A 26,281-nucleotide genomic window follows, 5' to 3' on the forward strand; every position below is an offset into this window, starting at 1 on the left:
TTCATGGTTGAAAACTCACAAATGTCACTGAGTTACAGCAGTTCTGCATGGAAGAGTGGGCCAAAATTCATCCACAGCGACATGAGAGACTGGTCAACAACTACATGAAGCGTATAGGTTGGAGTCATTGCAGCTAAAGGTGGCACAACCAGTTATTGAGTGTAAGGGGGCAATTACTTCATTTATTTCATAAATGTGAGAAAAACTATGTAATTGTTGTGTTATTTATTCACTCAGGTTCCCTTTATCTAATATTAGGTTTTGGTTGAAGATCTGATAACATTCAGTATCAGAAATATGGAAAAATAGAGAAAAGGGGGCAAATACTTTTCCACGCCTCTATCTGGCTGTATTCTAAGTCGTAGGCTAAATATTGGAATGTAGCCCTAGTGATATATAATAGCTGGAAGACGATGAGCCGTTGCTTGTCGCTGTCCTCGTACCTTGAGCTGATAGCAGCATTCCAGGAGCTCCCGCTGAAAGGTACGTGTGTGTTTCGGAGACACTTGAAACCCTACCTCTTTAAGGAATACCTGGAATAGTATAAAGTAATCCTTCTAAATAAAAGTGGTTGTCCCACTGGCTATCATAAATTGAATGCGCCAATTTGTAAGTCGCTCTGGATAAGAGCGTCTGCTAAATGATTATGTAAATGTGTGGGTTTGGTCCTACCTGGGATCTCCCTTGCTCAGGTTCTGACTAGCTGGATTCAACACGGTCTGGTTCCCCTCCATCTCCACCACACATTTAGTCTTCAGATCCTTTTCTGGTGGGGAACACACAAGACATGCAGTATACAACAACAGTAAACAAGAACAGTTGTGATGGTTGAGACACGTCTAATTTCTGTGCCTGGCTATGATGGGTCCAGGAATAGCTGATGATTCAAGGGTTCCACCTGTTGCATTTCCTGATACCGCCCGTAGAGGTCACTGAAGTCATCCTAAACTGTCCTGAAACCTTAACCCGATTTAGTTGGGATCCAAATTACGCCACACTTGTAGATTTGTGCAAAGGCCTGATCCTCAGGAATAACTGTTCGAGAATATCCTGATTTATTGAAGATCTTTTTTTTTTCTTACATTTGTATCAGAAAATATTCTGTCTGTTTATAGTAAAAGTTCGTGGAAAATATTAGAATTATTGATGTCGGATGCATTTTTCAAAAGCTCCTTTCAATTGAGACAGCGTCCAACATTTGACATTATTTTTTTATTGACAGGGAATCTTTGGGAATAAAAAAAGAAGCGCTGTGCGTTGATGTTATTTTACGACAGTTTCCAGCAGCGGACGGCATGACTCGTGCAAGCATGATTGCGTGGTGGTGTTGTTGACAATTCTCTCCCTTCTCTAAGTTATTGTAGGTTTTATAACGCGTTTCATATTGTGAATTGAGAGTGTCGACGTAACCGAAGATATGGGGAAGCCAAAGAAAAAGAGTAAGCTTGTGGAACTACCTTCTACATTTCAGAAATGGTTCTCTCTGCTTGGTTTGCTAAATTAGCCTTGCTGCTAACTTACCATTCAGCTAACTAGCTAGGCAAAGCTGCATTTCTATATAAACAACCAACCCGATCTCCATTTTTGTAGACTCATACAAAAAATGAGAACGCTAGGTATGGGTTGAGTATGTAAAAAGCTTGCTATGTATCTATGTTGTTACTATGTAACGTTAGCTAGCTAATGTTACCGAACTACTTTGCCAGCTGATCTGAGCCGAGCAGAGTTGATGATGATGACCATTGCTGATGTCATCAATCAGCTGGTCGAGGCGCATGAAGAAGGAAAAGACATCAACCTCAACAAGTAAGAACCTCAACCTAATGTTAGCTACCTAACCTCAACCTAACCAAACGTTAGCTACCTAACCCTAACCTCAACCTAACCAAATGTTAGCTCCCTAACCTCAACCTAACCAAATGTTAGCTACCTAACCCTAACCTCAACCTAACCAAATGTTAGCTACCTAACCCTAACCTCAACCTAACCAAACGTTAGCTACCTAACCCTAACCTCAACCTAACCAAACGTTAGCTACCTAACCTCAACCTAACCAAATGTTAGCTACCTAACCCTAACCTCAACCTAACCTAATGTTAGCTCCCTAACCTCAACCTAACCAAACGTTAGCTACCTAACCCTAACCTCAACCTAACCAAATGTTAGCTACCTAACCCTAACCTCAACCTAACCAAACGTTAGCTACCTAACCCTAATCAACAGCTCTCCAAGGACTGCATTTGGTAATTGGTTACGATTCGCATCTACACTATATATATATATATATATATATATATATATATATATATATATTTTTGTCATTTAGCAGATGAGCGACTTACAGGAGCATTTAGGGTTAAGTGCCTTGCTCAAGGGCACATCGGCAGATTTTTCACCTAGTCGGCTGGGGGATTAGAACCAGCGACCTTTCGGTTACTGGCACAATGCTCTTAACCACTAAGCAAAAGTATGTGGACACACCTTCAAAATTGTGGATTCTGCTATTTCAGCCACACCCATTGCTGACAGGTGTATAAAATCGAGCACACAGCATGAAATCTCCATAGACAAACATTGGCAGTTGAATGGCCTTACTGAAGAGCTCAGTGACTTTCAACATGTCACCTTCATAGGATGCCACCTTTCCAATAAGTTAGTTTGTCAAATTTCTGCCCTGGTAGAGCTGCCCCAGTCAACTGTAAGTGCTGTTACTGTGAAGTGTAAACGTCTAGGAGCAACAACGGCTGAGCCGCAAAGTCGTAGGCCACACAAGCTCACAGAACCGGACCACCGAGTGCTGAAGCGAGTAGCACGTAAAAGTTGTCTGTCCTCGGTTGCAACACTCACTACCGAGTTCCAAACTGCCTCTGGAAGCAACGTCAGCACAATAACTGTTCGTCGGGAGCTTCATGAAATGGGTTTCCATGGCCAATCAGCCACACACAAGCCTCAGATCAACATGCGCAATGCTAAGCGTCGACTGGAGTGGTGTAAAGCTTGCCACCATTGGACTCTGGAGCAGTGGAAACATGTTCTCTGGAGTGATGAATCACGCTTCACCATCTGGCAGTCCGATGGACAAATCTTGGTTTGGTGGATGCCAGGAGAACGCTACCTGTCCCAATTCATAGTGCCAACTGTAAAGATTGGTGGAGGAGGAATAATGGTCTGGGCTGTTTTTCATGGTTCGGGCTAGGTCCATTAGTTCCAGTGAAGGGAAATCTTAACGCTACAGCATACAATGACATTCTAGACAATTCTGTGCTTCCAACTTTGTGGCAACAGTTTGGGAAGACCCTTTCCTGTTTCAACATGACAATGCCCCCGTGCACAAAGCGAGGTCCATACAGAAATGGTTCGTCAAAATCGGTGTGGAAGAACTTGACTAGCCTGCACAGAGCCCTGACCTCAACCCCATTGAACACCTTTGGGATGAATTGGAACGCCGACTGCGAGCCAGGCCTAATCGCCCAACATCAGTTCCCGACCTCACTAATGCGCCTGTGGCTGACTGGAACCAAGTCCCCGCAGCAATATTATAATAATAATAATATGCCATTTAGCAGATGCTTTTATCCAAAGCGACTTACAGTCATGCGTGCATAACATTTTTTATTTTTTTTTGTGTGTATGGGTGGTCCCTGGGATCGAACCCACTACCTTGGCGTTACAAGCGCCGTGCTCTACCAGCTGAGCTACAGAGGACCATATGTTACAGCATTTAGTGGAAGGCCTTCCCAGAAGAGTGGAGGCTGTTATAGCAGCAAAGGGGGGGACCAACTCCATATTAATGCCCATGATTTTGGAAGGAGATATTGGACGAGCAGGTGGCCACATACTTTTGGTCAGGTAGTGTATCTAAAAGCTCCCAGTCCACCACCTTGCTAAAGCCCTGGGGGAGAGGTGTCTTGTGACCCACCAAGTAAACAAAGCATTATGTCATGCCAGAAACCTGTCTTAAGCTCAAATTTGTCCAATAGAAACTCTTAATTTTCATATCAGATGAAAAAAAAATGTTTTGCTATGGTTTGCACTAATGAATACAACCCTGAATGGACTTACACTAACCTCCCTTTTTAAAACTCTTCTTTACACTTCATTATCAGGGTGAAGACCAAGTGCTCCGCTAAATATGGTCTGTCGGCCCAGCCTAGGCTGGTAGACATCATAGCTGCTGTTCCACCCCACTACCGACGTGCCCTGGTGCCTAAACTCAAGGCTAAACCTATCCGAACTGCCAGCGGGGTACGTACCTGTCTATCTGTCTGTTTTCAGGGTCCTGCTACTTACAGTGCACAAGCATTTACAATTTGAAATGAAGTTGTAGAGAACACAAGGAATGTGATGTTGTTGCTTGTCTCTTTGTCCAGATCGCAGTAGTGGCAGTGATGTGTAAACCCCATCGCTGCCCTCACATCAACTTCACAGGAAACATCTGTGTGTGAGTACATAAATGATGTAGCTTCAGTGAGACCAGAAGAACTCTGGCCACAGTGTCCTATTGATTATTTTAAAAAAATACATTTGATTATAAAACTAAACAGCTATGTATTTATTGATCAGGAAAAACAACCAGCTATTTAATTGTGACTCTGTGTCTACTTCAACAGCTACTGTCCAGGTGGTCCGGACTCAGACTTTGAATACTCCACACAGTCTTACACTGGCTATGAGGTAAACCATTAAAATAAAAACGGTTCTCCCTAAAGCCTACAAGCTCAGTACCAACTCCCTGTACGCCGTTCAGGCATTGTGTTGAGTCTAAAGGGTGTCTTCTATAATTCTTCCCCCTGTCAGCCGACATCTATGAGAGCCATCAGAGCACGTTATGATCCCTACCTGCAGACCAGACACCGAGTGGAACAGGTCAGTGACACGTTCCCGCACACACCTCTAGGTAGCCAGCAGTACCGTCTCCCGTCACGGCCCACGCCAGCAGTACCGTCTCCCGTCACGGCCCACGCTACAGAAGTGCTTGCCGCTGTCATAGAGTAATAATGACTTGCGTTTTACGTAGCGCTTTTTCCAAGTCTCTCCCGTCTGTCCTGTCCAGTTGAAGCAGCTGGGCCACAGCGTGGACAAGGTGGAGTTCATAGTGATGGGAGGGACTTTCATGGCCCTGGCTGAGGAGTACAGAGACCACTTCATCAGGAACCTCCACGACGCCCTGTCAGGACACACCTCTAACAACGTAGCTGAGGCCGTCAGGTAATGCTACTAACCCCCCCCCCTAACCCTGTCAGGACACACCCCTAACCCTGTCAGGACACACCCCTAACCCTGTCAGGACACACCCCTAACCCTGTCAGGACACACCCCTAACCCTGTCAGGACACACCCCTAACCCTGTCAGGACACACCCCTAACCCTGTCAGGACACACCCCTAACCCTGTCAGGACACACCTCCAATCATAGAGATCCTATTAAATGACTTACAAGAGGGGGATCTGTGATGTCATAATCCCTCAAAGTTCCATAAAGGGGGTGAAAATGGCAGCTATCTTGGTCAGGGAGAAATCCAAACCAGTCTAATTAGGTGGGACTTGCAAAGCGTCGTAGACAACTTAAAGGGTATGGCACCTTGGTCTACCAATCACCCCCCCCCCCCACACACACCACCCACACCTTCAACCATACATTCATACTTTTATCATACCAATCAGTCCAACTGAACCTCGTTTCATCCCTCCATCCCCTCATCCATCCCTCCATCCCTTCATCCCTCCATCCCCTCATCTATCCCTCCATCCCTCCATCCCTTCATCCCTCCATCCCCTCATCCCTCCATCCATCCCCTCATCCCTCCATCCATCCCCTCATCCCTCCATCCATCCCCTCATCCCTCCATCCCCTCATCCATCCCTCCATCCCCTCATCCCTCCATCCCCTCATCTATCCCTTCATCCTTCCATCCCCTCATCCCTCCATCCATCCCCTCATCCCTCCATCCCCTCATCCCTCCATCCCCTCATCCTTCCATCCCCTCCATCCCCTCCATCCATCCATCTCTGTATCCTTTATCCATCCAGTCATAACTTTCTTTTAACAGCTTCATCATTTGATTAAGAAATTACGTTTTTTTGAATTTATTTTAAACTTCCACAATGCCTCCTTGTCTTCTGTACTGTATTACATAAACGGTGGTACTCTAGTAGGAGAGTGTATAAAAGTGTAGTAGGCTAGTGTGTGTGTGTAGTTATATGTGATCTAACTGCCCCACAATCCAAAGTAATAAGATTGATTGTGTAGTCTATCGAAGTAATCAGACCAATTATTTTACTAAATGTAACTGACTATATTTGACTTCTTGGCTCTAGTTAAACATTTTAAACTACCACAAAAATACTTAAAGCAAAGAGTTAAAGCAAGTCCCACCTATTTTTCTTCATGGAAAATTACCGTCCAGTTGGAATGAATGGCAGGAGAGGCATACGTGATGCTTTTCCTGCTTTACTTGGAAAAGAAAAGTACGGCATGTGATGTATCACAAATTGTGTAATAGAATTACCTAAAATGTTGTCATATAATTATAAATACAGGTTTTATACAAATCTTCTGTATAAATAACGTCTAAAATATATGTAAACAGAAATCTGTGATTGCTGTTAAATGATACAACATCAGTACTTGTTGCATTTACAACTTGTCTTAAGTCCTATCATCAACTGATTTGAGTCAGTGTATGGCTGTGGATTGACTGCATTGTTTGAGTGGACTGTTAGCATATTGGCTAATTAATGGAATCATTCCTCTAAAACTGGCTAGCTAGCTAACATGCATACAGAGCAAATCAATTCTTCACATTCATAGTGTAAAACAATCTTATCATGGCACTGGCAAACCATGGTTGACCAACTCCCTGACAAACATGGCTGACCTGTGGACCATCGTAAGAAGGTTCATGTCCATTCTAGTATTCCTAATTCTATGCCTCTAACGACGTAGCTGAAGCCATCGGGTTTTACCACTACCCACTCTAACCCGGTCAGGACGCGCCCCATAACCGGGTCAGGACGCGCCCCATAACCCGGCCAGGACGCGCCCCATAACCCGGCCAGGACGCGCCCCATAACCCGGCCAGGACATAATAACCCGGTCAGGACGCGCCCCATAACCCGGTCAGGACGCGCCCCATAACCCGGCCAGGACGCGCCCCATAACCCGGCCAGGACGCGCCCCATAACCCGGCCAGGACGCGCCCCTAACCCGGCCAGGACGCGCCCCATAACCCGGTCAGAACGCGCCCCATAACCCGGTCAGGACGCGCCCCATAACCCGGTGATGGACGCGCCCCCTAACCCGGCCAGGACGTGCCCCCTAACCCGGCCAGGACGCGCCCCCTAACCCGGCCAGGACGCGCCCCATAACCCGGTCAGGACGCGCCCCATAACCCGGTCAGGACGCGCCCCATAACCGGGTCAGGACGCGCCCCATAACCGGGTCAGGACGCGCCCCATAACCCGGCCAGGACGCGCCCCTAACAAGCTAACAGAGGCTGTCAGGTACCAACTAGACCCTACAATATATCTCATGTTATATGGAGGACTCTTTGCTCCCTCTGGTCTCTCTTTGTGAAATGGTTGCTCTCTGTAGTCCTCCTGTAGCTCAGTTGGTAGTGCATGGCGCTTGCAACGCCAGGGTTGTGGGTTCGTTTCCCACGGGGGCCAGTATGAAAATGTATGCACTCACTAAACTGTAGGTCGCTCTGGATAAGTGTGTGTCTGCTAAATGACTAAAATGGAGTGTAATGGTTAGTTTGTTCCACCAGATGGCACTGATCTCTAGCTTGAAATGGAGCACATGCTGTAGACAATGGGTTCCCAAACCTTTTCACCCTGGGGTTCCCAAACCTTTTCACCCTGGGGTTCCCAAACCTTTTCACCCTGGGGTTCCCAAACCTTTTCACCCTGGGGTTCCCAAACCTTTTCACCCTGGGGTTCCCAAACCTTTTCACCCTGGGGTTCCCAAACCTTTTCACCCTGGGGTTCCCAAACCTTTTCACCCTGGGGTTCCCAAACCTTTTCACCCTGGGGTTCCCAAACCTTTTCACCCTGGGGTTCCCAAACCTTTTCACCCTGGGGTTCCCAAACCTTTTCACCCTGGGGTTCCCAAACCTTTTCACCCTGGAGTTCCCAAACCTTTTCACCCTGGGGTTCCCAAACCTTTTCACCCTGGGGTTCCCAAACCTTTTCACCCTGGGGTTCCCAAACCTTTTCACCCTGGGGTTCCCAAACCTTTTCACCATGGGGTTCCCAAACCTTTTCACCCTGGGGTTCCCAAACCTTTTCACCCTGGGGTTCCCAAACCTTTTCACCCTGGGGTTCCCAAACCTTTTCACCCTGGGGGGTGCCCAAACCTTCCATTCTATGGGCACCAGCACTGTTCATGACACAAACTGTTCACACCCCTCTTGTTGGTGGAGAGCATGTTGCAGTTTAAAGCTTATTTCCTGCAATTCTACACATTTTTGTCACTGGGTGCAAAGAAAATGTTGCAGTTTAAAGCTAATTTTCTTGCAATTCTATACATTTTGCAATGTCTAATGTCTTCATGTGATATTATAAATAAATAAAAAAACGCTAGTTGATCTGGACATTTCTGACAAGTTATAGAGGTTTGCAATGACTAACATGACAAGAGGAACTGTCCCGTGTAGCTCAGTTGGTAGAGCATGGCGTTTGCAACACCAAGGTTTGTGGGTTCGTTTCCCACGGGGAACCAGTATGAAAAAAAAAAATAATAATTAGAAAAATGTATGCACTCACTTAACTGTAAGTCACTCTGGATAAGAGCGTCTGCTAAATGACTAAAATGAAAATGATGCACGACCCAATTTAGAAATGTCACCTTGTGCATTCTACTATTACAACTTTCAAGAGTAAGTTTAAAGCTGGACTGAGTTCCTTAAAAAAAACACACAAAAAACGGTTTTATTTATTTTGTATTTTGTTGAGCGGGGGATCTTTGTGAGTTAAAACATGACTCATGCTTTGGCCCTTCGATACGGTAGGAGAGAGACGTTTCGTGTGACTTCAGGGAGATTAATAGAAGTTCGAGGGATGTGATCGAGGAGTAGGGGAATGGAGGTCTGGACCCTGAGGGCTTGTTTGTTAGTCAGGGTATTTAGTCCCTAGTGGCTGAGAAGGCGCGCTCCTGTATTGCTCATCCAGCAGTGTTATCAGCAGGTTCGTTAGGACAGATTACACTAATTGTTGTGGCTGTTTATCAGGCTGAGACGTTCGAGGCCCTTCTCTGCTGTGTCTGCCTGTGTCTGCACCTGTCTCCCTGTCTGCCTGTCTAAGCGCCTCTCTGCCAGTGTAAGCATGTGTGCTCACTGGCTTGTGTGTATGAGAAAGCAGTCCTGTTCCTCCGAGTCCCACTATGCCTCCGTTCGCTTAATGAGAAAAGCTTCAGCATGTAACCTGCAAATAACCATTCAGATAATAGCATTTCTATTGACTAATATCAGCCAATCTGATGTGTTCTCCGGAGCAATAACTCCTGTGATTGTCTTAAGTCAGTCATCAGATTGTTAGAATGGACATTATGTTCCCAGTAATAGGTTGGAGGAGTATGGGCTGAGATGGCTGGTCTAGATTATGAGGAGGGTCGTTATCTAACCTGATGGCTGGTCTAGATTATGAGGAGGATGATCGTTATCTAACCTGATGGCTGGTCTAGATTATGAGGAGGATGATCGTTATCTAACCTGATGGCTGGTCTAGATTATGAGGAGGATGATCGTTATCTAACCTGATGGCTGGTCTAGATTATGAGGAGGATGATCGTTATCTAACCTGATGGCTGGTCTAGATTATGAGGAGGATGATCGTTATCTAACCTGATGGCTGGTCTAGATTATGAGGAGGATGATCGTTATCAAACCTGATGGCTGGTCTAGATTATGAGGAGGATGATCGTTATCAAACCTGATGGCTGGTCTAGATTATGAGGAGGATGATCGTTATCAAACCTGATGGCTGGTCTAGATTATGAGGAGGGTCGTTATCAAACCTGATGACTGGTCTAGATTATGAGGAGGATGATCGTTATCAAACCTGATGACTGGTCTAGATTATGAGGAGGATGATCGTTATCAAACCTGATGACTGGTCTAGATTATGAGGAGGATGATCGTTATCAAACCTGATGACTGGTCTAGATTATGAGGAGGGTCGTTATCAAACCTGATGACTGGTCTAGATTGAGGAGGATCGTTATCAAACCTGATGACTGGTCTAGATTATGAGGAGGATGATCGTTATCAAACCTGATGACTGGTCTAGATTGAGGAGGATCGTTATCAAACCTTTCCAAATGGAGAAAATGACAGCCAGACTGAAGACGTAGATGTCTAATCTCAATACATCCTGAATCTGCTCTCCTTGGCCCTACAGTTTCAAGGGGGCAGAAGATACACAGAGAAAATCTAACTTTGCCGTTTTATGATGTGATTTTCCTGCCAGTGAATTGAAGTGGGGTTGACCAGGTACTTGCGCTTGAGATAGAAGTTGCCCCTAATGTAATCACAGATCTAGAATCAGATTAAGATTCCTTTATTGTCCAATTGTAAACAAGGTCCAACAGGAATTTGGGTTCCGCTTTATCACAACCCCTCTGAAAGACAGACAGGCATACAGAGGTTGGAGCAGAAGGCTGGATAGATGACCTATACCCTCAATCTGACCCAGGGGGCTGGATAGATGACCTATACCCTCAATCTGACCCAGGGGGCTGGATAGATGACCTATACCCTCAATCTGACCCAGGGGGCTGGATAGATGACCTATACCCTCAATCTGACCCAGGGGGCTGGATAGATGACCTATACCCTCAATCTGACCCTATCAGCCATAGAAATAGAATCTCATTCTAGTTCTTTGGTATCAGAGGTCTGTTACTGACAACTAACTCACTCCTCCCTTTCCTGTCTAGGTACTCAGAACGCAGTAACACCAAGTGTGTTGGCATCACCATTGAGACGCGTCCTGACTACTGTCTGAAGAGACACCTCAGTGACATGCTGGGGTACGGCTGTACCCGGCTGGAGATAGGGGTCCAGAGCGTCTACGAGGACGTAGCACGAGACACCAACAGGTGAGTGTCCGAGGTAACTGGAGAGTGTGTGTGTGTGTGAGTGATAGGGGTTCAGAGCGTCTACGAGGACGTAGCACGAGACACCAACAGGTCAGAGGGCAGGGGTTAAGGGTCAAGAGGGGTTTTGAATGGAGTCATAGCGACTGCTAGTGATATGTCACTTGTCATATGTCATTAGTAAAACTCATAGCCGCTAGTCATGTCACCAGAAACTCTAGACCCACTCCAATTCGCATACTGCCCCAACAAATCCACAGATGATGCAATCTCTATTGCACTCCACACTGCCCTTTCCCACCTGGACAAGAGGAACACCTATGTAAGAATACTGATCATTGACTACAGCTCAGCGGTCAACACCATAGTCCCCTCCAAGCTCATCACTAAGCTAAGGACCCTGGGACTGAACACCTCCCTCTTCAACTGGATCCTGGACTTCCTGCCGCCCCCAGGTGATGAGGGCAGGCAACAACACATCTGCCACGCTGACCCTCAACACCAGGGCCCCTCAGGGGTGCGTGCTTAGTTCCCTCCTGTACTCCCTGTTCACCCACGACTGTGTGGCCAAGCACGACTCCGACAACACAGCGGTGGTAGGCCTGATCACAGACAACGATAAGACAGCCTATAGGGAGGAGGCCAGTGACCTGGCAGTGTGGTGCCAGGACAACAACCTTTCCCTCAACGTCAGTAAGACAAAGGAACTGATCGTGGACTACAGGAATCGGAGGGCCGAGCACGCCCCTATCCACATCGACAGGGCTGTAGTGGAGCGGGTCGAGAGCTTCAAGTTCCTCTGTGCCGAGCTCCCTGCCATCCAGGACCTCTATACCAGGCGGTGTCAGAGTAAGACCCTATAAATGGTCAAAGACTCCAGCCACCCAAGTCATGGACTGTCCTCTCTGCTACCGCACGGCAAGCGGTACCGATGCACCAAGTCTGGAACCAACAGAACCCTGAACGGCTTCTACCCCCAGGCCATAAGACTGCTAAATAGTTAGTCCGGGTAGCTTTTGGTTAGCTATTTAACTATCTGCATTGACCCTTTTTGCACCAACTCTTTTGACTCGTCACATACACTGCTGTTACCGTTTATTATCTATCCTGTTGCCTAGTTACTGTCTCTGCTACTATCTATTATATATCACTTTACCCCTCCCTATATGTAGTACATATCTACCTCCATTACCTCGTACCACTGCACATCAACTCAGTACTGGTACAGTACTCAGTACTGTATATAGCCAAGTTATCGTTACTAATTGTGTATTTATTCCTTGTGTTATTATCTTTCTGTTATTTCTCCTGTTCTCTCTGTGTTGTTGGGGGGGAAGGACCCGTCAGTAAGCATTTCACTGTTAGTCTACACCTGTTGTTTGCCAAGCAGGTCACAAATAAAATTGTATTTGATCTAAAGGGCAGAGACCCGGGGTTTGAATGGAGTCATAGCTACTAATCATATGTTAGTGTTAGTCACGACTCATATGTCACTCATATGTCAGTAGTCTTAGTCATAGCCACTGGTCCCGTGTAGCTCAGTTGGTAGTGCATGGTGCTTTCAACGCCAGGGGTTGTGGGTTCGATTCCCACGGGGGGACCAGTACGGGGGGGAAGTATGAAAATGTTTGCACTCACGACTAACTCGCACTGAATAAGAGCGTCTGCTAAATGACTAAAATGGGTCATGTAAATGTTAGTCATAGCCACTGGTTATACTGTGTATTCGGAAAGTATTCAGACCCTTTACTTTTTCCACATTTTGTTACGTTACAGCCTTTTCTAAAATGGATTCAATAGTTTTTTCCCCCTTCATCAAGCTACACACAATACCCCATAATCATAAAAGCAAAAATAGGTTTTTAGAAATGTTTGCAAATTTACAAAACATTTTAAACTGATATCACATTTTACATAAGTATTCAGACCCTTTACTCAGTACATTGTAGTGTGTAGTGTGTGTGTCTTTTACATGCTCTGTGTGTGTGTGTGTGTGTGTGTGTGTTTCCAGAGGTCACACGGTGAGGGCGGTGTGTGAAGCTCACTGTGTAATATTTGTGTGTGTGTTTCCAGAGGTCACACGGTGAGGGCGGTGTGTGAGTCGTTCCACTTCTCTAAAGACGCAGGTTTCAAGGTGGTCTCCCACATGATGCCTGACCTCCCTAACGTTGGTATGGAGAGGGATGTGGAGCAGTTCATAGTGAGTCACACACACACACACACACACACACACACAGTGGGACGTGGAGCAGTATCTACACTGAGTATACAAAACATTAGAAACACCTGCTCTTTCCATGACAGACTGACCAGGTGAAAGCTATGATCCCTTATTGATGTCACTTGTTAAATCCACTTCAATCAGTGTAGATGAAGGGGAGGAGACCGGTTAAAGAAGGATTTTGAAGCCTTGAGACAATTGAGACATGGATTGTGTGTGTGTGCCATTCAGAGGGTGAATGGGCAAGACAAAATATTGAAGTGCCTTTGAACGGGGTATGGTAGTAGTTGCCAGGCGCACCGGTTTGTGTCAAGAACTGCAACGCTGCTGGGTTTATCAAGAATGGTCCACCACCTAAAGGACATCCAGCCAACTTGACACAACTGTGGGAAGCGTTGGAGTCAACATGGGCCAGCATCCCTGTGGAACGCTTTCGACACCTTGTAGAGTCCATGACCAGATGAATTGAGGCTGTTCTGAGGGCAAAAGGGGGAAGTGCAACTCAATATTACGAAGGTGTTCCTAATGTTTTAGAATACTCAGTGCCAAGCGTTTTACAGGAGAGGATAAATTCTATGAAATGTGTTTGTAGTTTGTCAGGATTTGTTAAGATCTAAACCTATTTTGCACAAATATACTGTACTTTTATATTTGAGCAGAATGTTGCCAAGTCCAACTAACCTCTCCTACATTGGTCTGGCCCTGATTTTGAAAGAGCTCCATTTTTTTAAATGTGTGGTAGCTAATTGTTCCACAGCATGCTGACTGGACCCAACCCACTGCCGTGGTTCTCCATCTCCATCTCCGTCCCAAATGGCGCCCTGCCAGCCAGCCAGTCAGCCTGTGGTGGCTCATAGCTTCCCATTACAGAGAATAGTCTATTACAGTGATTTTTAATGGGTAGATCATTACGGGTTGGGATGATCCCGTGGCAGGTCAGACAATGTGCTGAGGCTTCACTGCTGTGCCCGTGCTCGGCTCTGTTCAGTACGTGTGTGGTTGTACGCATGCATGCGTCAGAGACTCATCGAAAAAGGGCGAGTGTGAACAGCGTTTTCACACTGCTGAGCTGCATTGCACTAGCCTGGTTACACGTCCACTATAGTTGCTATAGTAATGAACCATGTGTATAGTTGCTATAGTAATGAACCATGTGTATAGTTGCTATAGTAATGAACCATGTGTATAGTTGCTATAGTAATGAACCATGTGTATAGTTGCTATAGTAATGAACCATGTGTATAGTTGCTATAGTAATGAACCAAACATGAATCTGAGCTAGCCAGAACAGTATGGTTTGTGTGAATTGTTTAGGATGGGAGTCCATTCAGAGCCAGCTAGCGTAAAATGATCTCTCTTCTACGGCCTCTGGATACGTCTGCCTCCTTTTGTTCATTTACAAAGAGCTGCCAAGACATTGATCAGTGTTGCTGCCTGTTACAGACGTAAGAGTCACGCTGTGAAGGGATAACAGGTTACAGCTGAGGATGATCAAGTCCCCCTATACTAGACAATGACTCACTCAGTCTAACCTTTTACAATGTGAAGGATCCAATCAAAATCAATCATTGGATTTTATATTAATACAGTGGGGTCTGAAATTGAAAATTTGAAAAAGATTAGCAATAATGACTGTATAAAATAAATAATTGAAATACTGAGCTAAATTGTGTATGCTCAAGAAATTTGGGAAATTATATTATTTTAGACAAACAATTCCTCAGCGAAAGATTGTGTTTAACAAGTACTTTTTTTTTTTCTCAAAGGTAGAGGTCAAAATTATTGACACCCTTAAAGTAGTCAAAAGTTTAATATTTGGTCCCATATTCCTAGCACGCATTGACTACATCAAGCTTGTGACTCTACAAATATGTTGGATGCATTTGCAGTTCGTTTTGGTTGTTTCAGATTTATTTTGTGCCCAATAGAAATGTATGTTAAATCATGTATTTTAATGCCTGAAAAACACCCACACCATTATTTTGTTGGGTATACCCACACCATTCCAACAAAGAAAAGCTGCTTTTTAACATGGTTAATTAAAAACATTTGGAAGGAAAAGTATTTCACTAATATTGTCATTATATTTAAAAGAAATCTGGAAACACTGGAGTTACTTTAATATCATAAATAAGATTCCATGAACAGGGCAGGAGCTCATCCTAGATCAGCACTCCTATACTAAGACACTTTGTGATAAAAAAAAAAAAAAAAAAAAAACGTTATTTAACTAGGCAAGTCAGTTAAGAACAAATTCTTATTTACAATGACGGCCTACACCGGCCAAACCCGGACAACGCTGGGCCAATTGTGCATCGCCCTATGGGACTCCCAATCACGGCCGGTTGTGATACAGCCTGGAACCGAACCAGGGGGGTCTGTAGTGACGCTTCAAGCACTGAGATGCAGTGCCTTAGACCGCTGCGCCACTCAGGAGCCAAACACGGGCCCAGATGGAAGGTACATCACTCTAACTGGTCTTCTATCAATCTTTACCAGACCTTCTATCGGGCATTACCAGACCTTCTATCAGGCATTACCAGACCTTCTATCGGGCATTACCAGACCTTCTATCGGGCATTACCGGACCTTCTATCGGGCATTACCAGACCTTCTATCGGGCATTACCAGACCTTCTATCGGGCATTACCAGACCTTCTATCGGGCATTACCAGACCTTCTATCGGGCATTACCGGCTTTCTATCAGACTTTCTATCAGGCATTACCAGTCCTTCTATCAGGCATTACCAGACCTTCTATCGGGCATTACCATACCTTCTATCGGGCATTACCGGACCTTCTATCGGGCATTACCAGACCTTCTATCGGGCATTACCAGACCTTCTATCGGGCATTACCAGACCTTCTATTGGGCATTACCAGACCTTCTATCGGGCATTACCAGATCTTCTATCAGGCCTTCTATCAGGCATTACCAGTCCTTCTATCAGGCATTACCAGACCTTCTATCAGGCATTACCAGACCTTCTATCGGACATTACCAGACCTTCTATCGGGCATTACCAGTCCTTCTATCAGACCTTCTATCAGGCATTACCAGTCCTTCTATCAGGCATTACCAGTCCTTCTATCGGGCATTACCAGACCTTCTATCGGGCATTACCAGACCTTCTATCGGGCATTACCAGACCTTCTATCGGGCATTATCAGATCTTCTATCGGGCATTACCAGTCCTTCTATCAAATCAAATCAAATTTTATTGGCCACATGCGCCGAATACAACAGGTGCAGACATTACAGTGAAATGCTTACTTACAGCCCTTAACCAACAGTGCATTTCTTTTCTTTTTTTTAAGTAAAAATAAACAACAACAAAAAAAGTGTTGAGAAAAAAAGAGCAGAAGTAAAATAAAATAACAGTAGGGAGGCTATATATACAGGGGGGTACCGGTGCAGAGTCAATGTGCGGGGGCACCGGCTAGTTGAGGTAGTTGAAATAATATGTACATGTGGGTAGAGTTAAAGTGACTATGCATAAATAATTAACAGAGTAGCAGCAGCGTAAAAGGATGGGGTGGGGGGGCAGTGCAAATAGTCCGGGTAGCCATGATTAGCTGTTCAGGAGTCTTATGGCTTGGGGGTAGAAGCTGTTGAGAAGTCTTTTGGACCTAGACTTGGCACTCTGGTACCGCTTGCCGTGCGGTAGCAGAGAGAACAGTCTATGACTAGGGTGGCTGGAGTCTTTGACAATTTTGAGGGCCTTCCTCTGACACCGCCTGGTATAGAGGTCCTGGATGGCAGGAAGCTTGGCCCCAGTGATGTACTGGGCCGTACGCACTACCCTCTGTAGTGCTTTGCGGTCGGAGGCCAAGCAGTTGCCATACCAGGCGGTGATGCAACCAGTCAGGATGCTCTCGACGGTGCAGCTGTAGAATTTTTTGAGGATCTGAGGACCCATGCCAAATCTTTTCAGTCTCCTGAGGGGGAATAGGCTTTGTCGTGCTCTCTTCACAACTGTCTTGGTGTGTTTGGACCATGATAGTTTGTTGGTGATGTGGACACCAAGGAACTTGAAGCTCTCAACCTGTTCCACTACAGCCCCGTCGATGAGAATGGGGGTGTGCTCAGTCCTCTTTTTTTTTCCTGTAGTCCACAATCATCTCCTTTGTCTTGGTCACGTTGAGGGAGAGGTTGTTGTCCTGGCACCACACGGCCAGGTCTCTGACCTCCTCCCTATAGGCTGTCTCATCGTTGTCGGTGATCAGGCCTACCACTGTTGTGTCGTCGGCAAACTTAATGATGGTGTTGGAGTCGTGCCTGGCCATGCAGTCATGGGTGAACAGGGAGTACAGGAGGGGACTGAGCACGCACCCCTGAGGGGCCCCCCGTGTTGAGGATCAGTGTGGCAGATGTGTTGTTACCTACCCTTACCACCTGGGGGCGGCCCGTCAGGAAGTCCAGGATCCAGTTGCAGAGGGAGGTGTTTAGTCCCAGGATCCTTAGCTTAGTGATGAGCTTAGAGGGCACTATGGTGTTGAATGCTGAGCTGTAGTCAATGAATAGCATTCTCACGTAGGTGTTCCTCTTGTCCAGGTGGGAAAGGGCACTGTGGAGTGCAATAGAGATTGCATCATCTGTGGATCTGTTGGGGCAGTATGCAAATTGGAGTGGGTCTAGGGTTTCTGGGATAATGCTGTTGATGTGAGCCATGACCAGCCTTTCAAAGCACTTCATGGCTACAGATGTCAGTGCTACGGGTCGGTAGTCATTTAGGCAGGTTATCTTGGAGTCCTTGGGCACAGGGACTATGGTGGTCTGCTTGAAACATGTTGGTATTACAGACTCAGTCAGGGACATGTTGAAAATGTCAGTGAAGACACTTGCCAGTTGGTCAGCACATGCTCGGAGTACACGTCCTGGTAATCCGTCTGGCCCTGCGGCCTTGTGAATGTTGACCTGCTTAAAAGTCTTACTCACATCGGCTACGGAGAGCGTGATCACATAGTCATCCGGAACAGCTGGTGCTCTCATGCATGCTTCAGTGTTGCTTGCCTCGAAGCGAGCATAGAAGTGGTTTAGCTCGTCTGGTAGGCTTGTGTCACCTGGGCAGCTCGCGGCTGTGCTTCCCTTTGTAGTCTGCAATAGTTTTCAAGCCCTGCCACATCTGACGAGCGTCAGAGCCAGTGTAGTACGATTCAATCTTAGTCCTGTATTGACTCTTTGCCTGTTTGATGGTTCGTCGGAGGGCATAGCGGGATTTCTTATAAGCGTCCGGGTTAGAGTCCCGCTCCTTGAAAGCGGAAGCTCTACCCTTTAGCTCAGTGCGGATGTTGCCTGTAATCCATGGCTTCTGGTTGGGGTATGTACGTACGGTCACTGTGGGGACGACATCATCGATGCACTTATTGATGAAGCCAGTGACTGATGTGGTGTACTCCTCAATGCTGTCTGAAGAATCCCGGAACATGTTCCAGTCTGTGCTAGCAAAACAGTCCTGTAGCTTAGCATCTGCGTCATGTGACCACTTTTTTTATTAACCGAGTCACTGGTTCTTCCTGCTTTAGTTTTTGCTTATAAGCAGGAATCAGGAGGATAGAGTTATGGTCAGATTTGCCAAATGGAGGGCGAGGGAGAGCTTTGTACGCGTCTCTGTGTGTGGAGTAAAGGTGGTCCAGAGTTACCAGACCTTCTATCAGGCATTACCAGACCTTCTATCGGGCATTACCAGACCTTCTATCGGGCATTACCAGTCCTTCTATCGGGCATTACCAGACCTTCTATCAGGCATTACCAGACCTTCTATCAGGCCTTCTATCGGGCATTACCAGGCCTTCTATCGGGCATTACCAGACCTTCTATCGGGCATTACCAGTCCTTCTATCGGGCATTACCAGACCTTCTATCAGGCATTACCAGACCTTCTATCAGGCCTTCTATCGGGCATTACCAGGCCTTCTATCGGGCATTACCAGGCCTTCTATCAGGCATTACCAGACCTTCTATCGGGCATTAGCAGGCCTTCTATCGGGCATTACCAGGCCTTCTATCGGGCATTACCAGGCCTTCTATCGGGCATTACCAGTCCCTCTATCAGACCTTCTATCGGGCATTACCAGAACTATCAGGCATCAGATACTCTGTATCCCAGTAAAGAGGCCTTAAGAATTGTGCTCACACTGTGTTTGCGTGCGTGTGGGTATGATAGTAATCGGAGTGTGTCGGTGTGTGAGCGCAGGATATTAATGGTGTATTTGGCCAAACGTCTCCTTCGAGTCACTGTCCTGCTCTCCTATCGTACTGACACACACCTGCGTCACTGGGAGCTCCTGTTCTTTATCAGCTCTCCCCTCCCCTGGACTGTAGACAGATCCCTCTGCTGTGTTTTGCTGTGCTACTATCACAGGACCCAGCTGGGAGGCTGTAGCTTGGAGCTAGGGGTGATAATGGAATCTCATTACAGTATGTCTGCAGACGTCTCAGTTCCCAAGCTCTCTCTCGCTCTCTGTTATCTACCACTGTGCACCTGGCTCTTCCAAGCCCCAAACAGGACAGGATTGTAAAATTCCGGTAACTTTCCCAAAATTCCCCGGTTTTCCAGAAAGATTCCTGGAATAAGCAGGATTTCCAGAAAACCAGAGAATTTTGCAACCCTAGATGGATCTACCACTAGGCAGGCTCCTCCAGTCCCCTTAGCCAGACAGGACGTGTATCTACCACTAGGCAGGCTCCTCCAGTCCCCTTAGCCAGACAGGACGTGTATCTACCACTAGGCAGGCTCCTCCAGTCTCCTCAGCCAGACAGGACGTGTATCTACCACTAGGCAGGCTCCTCTAGTCCCCTTAGCCAGACAGGACGTGTATCTACCACTAGGCAGGCTCCTCCAGTCTCCTCAGCCAGACAGGACGTGTATCTACCACTAGGCAGGCTCCTCCAGTCCCCTTAGCCAGACAGGACGTGTATCTACCACTAGGCAGGCTCCTCCAGTCTCCTCAGCCAGACAGGACGTGTATCTACCACTAGGCAGGCTCCTCCAGTCTCCTCAGCCAGACAGGACGTGTATCTACCACTAGGCAGGCTCCTCTAGTCCCCTTAGCCAGACAGGACGTGTATCTACCACTAGGCAGGCTCCTCCAGTCTCCTCAGCCAGACAGGACGTGTATCTACCACTAGGCAGGCTCCTCCAGTCCCCTTAGCCAGACAGGACGTGTATCTACCACTAGGCAGGCTCCTCCAGTCCCCTTAGCCAGACAGGACGTGTATCTACCACTAGGCAGGCTCCTCCAGTCTCCTCAGCCAGACAGGACGTGTATCTACCACTAGGCAGGCTCCTCCAGTCCCCTTAGCCAGACAGGACGTGTATCTACCACTAGGCAGGCTCCTCCAGTCCCCTTAGCCAGACAGGACGTGTATCTACCACTAGGCAGGCTCCTCCAGTCTCCTCAGCCATACAGGACGTGTCATCTGGGGAAGGGGATAAGAAATATGAACCGGTCTGTCGCAGACTGACCAAATAATCTGTCGTCACTCAGTCCACTTAGTTAAAGTTGTTTTGTGTGCTGCTCACAGACCATATCTACCTCTCAGGGGAAATATGAGGCTCAAGTCCTAAGATGACTGGCCGGTTGGTTCAGACTGACCAAATAGTCCCTCATTACTTGTTTGTTTAAGCTGCAGCGCACGTCCTTTGATCAACTTGTTGGTACCATGGTTAACACGTTGTTTTGTGTGCTGCAGGCCTGGTTCTTCAGTTGTTGTTTTTTTTTCTACCCACCACATCTAGTTTAATCAAGGACAAACTCACAAAATCCTATTTCAACTAAGAGTTGTCCTATTCTGCCAGAGAGGCTCTTTTTAACCCTTTATCTCTAACACTTGTTGTGTCTGTAACCCCTCTGCCCTCCAGGAGTTCTTTGAGAACCCAGCGTTCAGGCCGGATGGGTTGAAGCTGTACCCAACCCTGGTGATCAGGGGTACGGGTCTGTACGAGCTGTGGAAGACCGGCCGCTATAAGAGTTACTCCCCGTCTGCCCTGGTGGACCTGGTGGCTCGCATCCTGGCACTGGTGCCACCCTGGACCAGAGTCTACCGCGTCCAGAGGTGTGTGTGTGTGTGTGTGTGTGTGCGTGAGAGGTAGAGGATCTGTAAGTCCTAAATCACTATGTAAAGTATGTACAGTATAGTACATTGTAGTCGTTTTAGCAGACGCTCTTATCCAGAGCCACCTAGTTAGTGCATTCATCTTAAGATCGCAAGGTTGGGACAACCACGTCTTTTGGAATTTGGGCAGAGACTCTGCTGTCCTAGCTTCAGGGGGAAGCTGGTTCCACCATTTGAGGTGCCAAGACAGAGAACAGCTTTATACCCCCTAAATTAAGTACAATGCCTTTGGAAAGTAATCAGACCCCTTGACTTTTTCCACATTTTGTTACATTACAGCCTTAAAAAAATATATATATAATTTTATTTATTTATTTAAAAAAATCAATTTTAGAATATCTCATCAAACTACACACAATACCCCATAATGCTAATTCAGCTGGTAGAGCACGGCGCTTGTAACGCCAAGGTAGTGGGTTCGATCCCCGGGACCACCCATACACAAAAATGTATGCACGCATGACTGTAAGTCGCTTTGGATAAAAGCGTCTGCTAAATGGCTTATTATTATTATTTATTATTACATAAGTATTCAGACCCTTTACTCAGTACTTTGTTGAAGCACCTTTTTGGCAGCGATTACAGCCTCGAGTCCTCTTGGGTATGACGCTACAAGCTTGGCACAGCTGTATTTGGGGAGTTTCTCCCATTCTTCTCTGCAGATCCTCTCAAGCTCTGTCAGGTTGGATGGGGAGTGTCACTGCACAGCTATTTTCAGGTCTCTCCAGAGATGTTCGATCAGGTTCAAGTCTGGGCTCTGGCTGTGCCACTCAAAGACATTAAGAGACATGTCCCGAAGCCACTCCTGCATTGTCTTGGTTGTGTGCTTAGGGTCGTTGTCCTGTTGGAAGGTGAACCTTCGCCCCAGTCTGAGAACCTGCTCCAGAGCGCTCAGGACTTCATCAAGGATCTCTGTATTTTGCTCCGTTCATCTTTGCCTCGATCCTGACTAGTCTCCCAGTCCCTGCCGCTGAAAAACATCCCCACAGCATGATGCTGCCACCACCATGCTTCACCGTATGGATGGTGCCAGGTTTCCTCTAGAAGTGACGCTTGGCATTCAGGCCAAAGAGTTCAATCTTGGTTTCATCAGAACAGAGAATCTTGTTGCTCATGGTCTGAGAGTGCTTTAGGTGCCTTTTGGCAAACTCCAAGCAGGCAGTCATGTGCCTTTTACTGAGGATTGGCTTCCGTCTGGCCACTCTACCATAAAGGCCTGATTGGTGGAGTGCTGCAGAGATGGTTGTCCTTCTGGAAGGTTCTCCCATCTCCACAGAGGAACTCAAGAGCTCTGTCAGACTGACCCTCGGGTTCTTGGTCACCTCCCTGACCAAGGCCCTTCTCCCCACGATTGCTCAGTTTGGCCGGGCGGCCAGTTCTAGGTAGAGTCCTGGTGGTTCCAAACCTTTTACATTTAAGAATGATGGAGGCCACTGTGTTCTTGGGGATCTTCAATGCTGCAGAAATGTTTGGGTACCCTTCCCCAGTACGGCTCGGTTCCAAAATCCACACTATCAGAACACTTAGTATAAAGTAATGTACTGCATTAGACATGCATTCTAAGTGGTATGTTGGACGTTGAAACATCGCTACCATGCCATACCACCAATGCATGTTGTATGATAAGTAGTATGCTATTTTGGATATTGGAACACACTGTAAATACACTCCTGTCTCTCTCTGTCGCTATGCGTCTCTCTCTGTCTCAGGGACATCCCCATGCCTCTGGTGAGCTCTGGAGTAGAGCATGGTAACCTCAGAGAGCTGGCTCTGGCCAGGATGAAAGACATGGGGACCGAGGTGAGACGTAAACCACATGGAAATACAATGTTTTTACACAATGTATTATTAAGCAATTAAACCAGAGATCGTGTGCTATATGGCCAATAATACTGCGTTTACGCTCGTAATGATGCTTCGAATAGAACAGTAAACAAGTATTTTTTACATCATACTCGTATGTTGTCTCATTTACACATTTTTCAGCCAATCAGCATCCAGGACCCAAACTACACGATTTATAATCGCCATTATAAACGGAGTCGTTCGAGCCCTGAATGCTGATTGGCTGACAGCCATTATAAATCGGGTATATCAGACCGTATGACAAAACCATTTATTTGTACCTCTCTAATAATTACGTTGGTAACCAGTTTTATAACAGCAATAAGGCCCGAGGGGGTTTGTGGTATATGGCCAATATACCACGGCTAAGGGCTGTATCCAGGCACTCTGCGTTGCGTCGTGCTTAAGAACAGCCATTTGCTGTGGTATATTGGCCATATACCACACCCCCTCGGGCCTTATTGCTTAAATATACCGTGGCTAAGGGCTGTTCTTAGCCACGATGCGAAGCAGAGTATACAGCCATTAGAAGTGGTATATTGTCCATAAACCACAAGCCCCCGACGTACCTTATTGCTGTTTATAAACTGGTTACCAATGTAATTAGAACAGTAAACAAGTAGTTATGTGTCATACCTGTGGTATACTGTCTGGTATACACACTGCTGGAATGCTGTTTCAGCCAATCGGCATCCACGATCTAAACTACCCGCTTTATAATAATGTATATTTGCAATAAAATGTTAGGTCATACCATGGTTGGTCTTACATACCGGTAGTTAGCTAGTTAGAATACATGATCACATTTTACTTCTGTCATCCCTTAGTGTCGAGATGTGAGAACAAGAGAAGTGGGTATCCAGGAGATCCATCACAAAGTGCGTCCCTACCAGGTGGAGCTGATCCGTAGAGACTACGTAGCCAACGGTGGCTGGGAGACCTTCCTGTCGTACGAGGACCCAGAACAGGACATTCTGATTGGTCTGCTGCGTCTGCGGCGCTGTTCCGCCCAATCGTTTCGCCCCGAGCTGAAAGGGGGCGTGTCTATTGTGCGTGAGCTGCACGTCTACGGCAGCGTGGTTCCGGTCAGCAGCCGAGACCCCAGCAAGTTCCAGCACCAGGTAACCAGGTACACACACACACTGACCCTGACCCTGACCCTGACCCTGACCCTGGACAAGTGTAGAACTACAGTTCAAGTTCTTGTTCCAACCCAGCACTATTTACTAGCTACTAAACTAATCATCAATACCTTTTTTTTTTTTTTTTAAGTTGAATCGGCTGTTTTTAAAATGAACTGAATCAATGTCTCTTGTGCTGTGTAAAGTCTCTCTGATGAGTTTTTGTTAAGCTCAGTGGTTGATTTTTATCTTTTTATGTTGTTCTTCCTGTTTGCAGGGCTTCGGGATGATGCTGATGGAGGAAGCAGAGCGGATCGCCACAGAGGAACACGGCTCCGGGAAACTAGCCGTCATCTCAGGTGGGTCTCCTCTCTCTGCCTCCGTCTCCTCCATGCAGAGGAAGCCGTAGACGGGATGGTCCAGGCTGTCTGGTAGACGGGATGGTCCAGGCTGTCTGGTAGACGGGATGGTCCAGGCTGTCTGGTAGACGGGATGGTCCAGGCTGTCTGGTAGACGGGATGGTCCAGGCTGTCTGGTATTCTAATTCCTCCCTGTTGGACATTGTCATGCTACACAACGTTTTGAATATTCTGTAATATATGAAATGTCTCTGTGTTTCAGGTGTGGGAACTAGGAACTACTACAGGAAGATGGGTTATGAGCTGGAGGGACCATATATGGTGAAACACCTGGAGGTGTCTGTAGGCAGACTGGGGAATGAAAACCTGTTTTAGTGTCATTGTTTTACCAATACACGCACGAGACATTTTTTTATTTATTACTAGTACATGATTGTTACTTTGGAGATGCGGCAGAGTACATGAACGACAATATGCTTGTGGTATCAGAGGGCGGAGTGAATAGGTCTGTTTGGGGTAAGCTGATCCTAGATCACTTCTACCCAGAGTACAGCGTACGAGTCTTTAAAGGGATACTTGGGGATTTAGGCAACGAGCCCTTTATATCTACTTCCCCACGAGTTCATCTGACTCTGGGGAAGTAGAAAAAGGGGCCTCATTGCCAAAATCCCGAAGTGTCCCTTTAAGCTTACTTTGAGAAACCGGTGGTCTATGGTTCCTCAGTCATTCAGCCGTAGTTCGGGAGTACTTTGTGAGAGTCTCCTCCAGCTTTATGAGATAAACAGCCTCCTAGTTATCTTCCGGGTTTTAATTCATCATGTTACCAGAAAGGTGGTGATGAAGAGCAGTATGAATCACCCTTCATTAACAGACCTGGCAGCATCTAAATGGACAGTGGGTGGGGAAGTCCTCTCTCTCTCTGAACATGTTTTATAATCACATGGTTTTATAGGGCAGGAAATTGAATAGTGTTATATACATGTTTCTTTTTAAACCCTCTCTGTTAATCCGTGATTTCCTGTTTTGGTTTTATTTCAAACATAAATGTTACTTTTGTTTTGGTGTTGGACATATTTCATTTGAAATCCCTTTCATCTGCTCATGTTTCATGGAATAAAGTATATTTAACAGTTTATTTAAAGGTAGACTCAGCGAAATGACATTACCACGAGCAGCACCGCAGATATAGAGATGAGCGAGATGCAAGACTTCGCTCTCAGTCACTCAACTTTATATTTTATCTGAGCATGTGCACGGATTGCTTCGCGGTTTGGGTCCCGATTCAGATTTAGGAAATTACACCTTTCTTATGCACTTCTCAGTTGGTATTCAGACGTACCTTTTATAAAGGTAGTAAGGGGGTTTTGCTGGCATGGTTCCCTTGCTCCTGCTGCGTAAATGTAATTCAACCGCTGAACACCTTCCCACTTGCTGGCCAACAGATTTTCTCGTGGAGTTTTCATTCAATAGGGGGTTTTCAGGACATTTATCTTAAGCCACCCCTTTAAATACTGTGTACC

The 26,281-nt window shown here is 46.4% G+C and overlaps 1 protein-coding gene across 1 annotated transcript; it reads left to right on the forward strand.

Annotated features, from left to right (window-relative positions):
• The first annotated feature begins 1,292 nt into the window (after positions 1-1,292).
• On the forward strand, positions 1,293-25,896 carry elp3 (elongator acetyltransferase complex subunit 3). Its single transcript, XM_084150964.1, has 14 exons — positions 1,293-1,439; positions 1,707-1,806; positions 4,107-4,245; positions 4,371-4,441; positions 4,611-4,674; positions 4,798-4,866; positions 5,054-5,208; positions 10,937-11,098; positions 13,169-13,295; positions 21,183-21,376; positions 23,146-23,236; positions 24,109-24,402; positions 24,680-24,761; positions 25,024-25,896. Exons 1-14 carry the CDS (start codon positions 1,418-1,420, stop codon positions 25,134-25,136), a joined length of 1,683 nt encoding a protein of 560 aa, XP_084007090.1. The 5' UTR covers positions 1,293-1,417; the 3' UTR covers positions 25,137-25,896.
• Positions 25,897-26,281: the final 385 nt, after the last annotated feature.

Source organism: Coregonus lavaretus, assembly GCF_964263955.1.
Source record: "Coregonus lavaretus genome assembly, chromosome: 33".
Lineage (NCBI taxonomy): Eukaryota > Metazoa > Chordata > Actinopteri > Salmoniformes > Salmonidae > Coregonus > Coregonus lavaretus.

Coding starts and splice junctions, on each gene's coding strand:
- elp3 (XM_084150964.1), top strand. CDS start 1,418: ATGGGGAAGCCAAAGAAAAAGA. Junction 13,296..21,182: donor GGGATGTGGAGCAGTTCATA/GTGAGTCACACA, acceptor TCTGCCCTCCAG/GAGTTCTTTGAGAACCCAGC. Junction 21,377..23,145: donor AGAGTCTACCGCGTCCAGAG/GTGTGTGTGTGT, acceptor TCTCTGTCTCAG/GGACATCCCCATGCCTCTGG.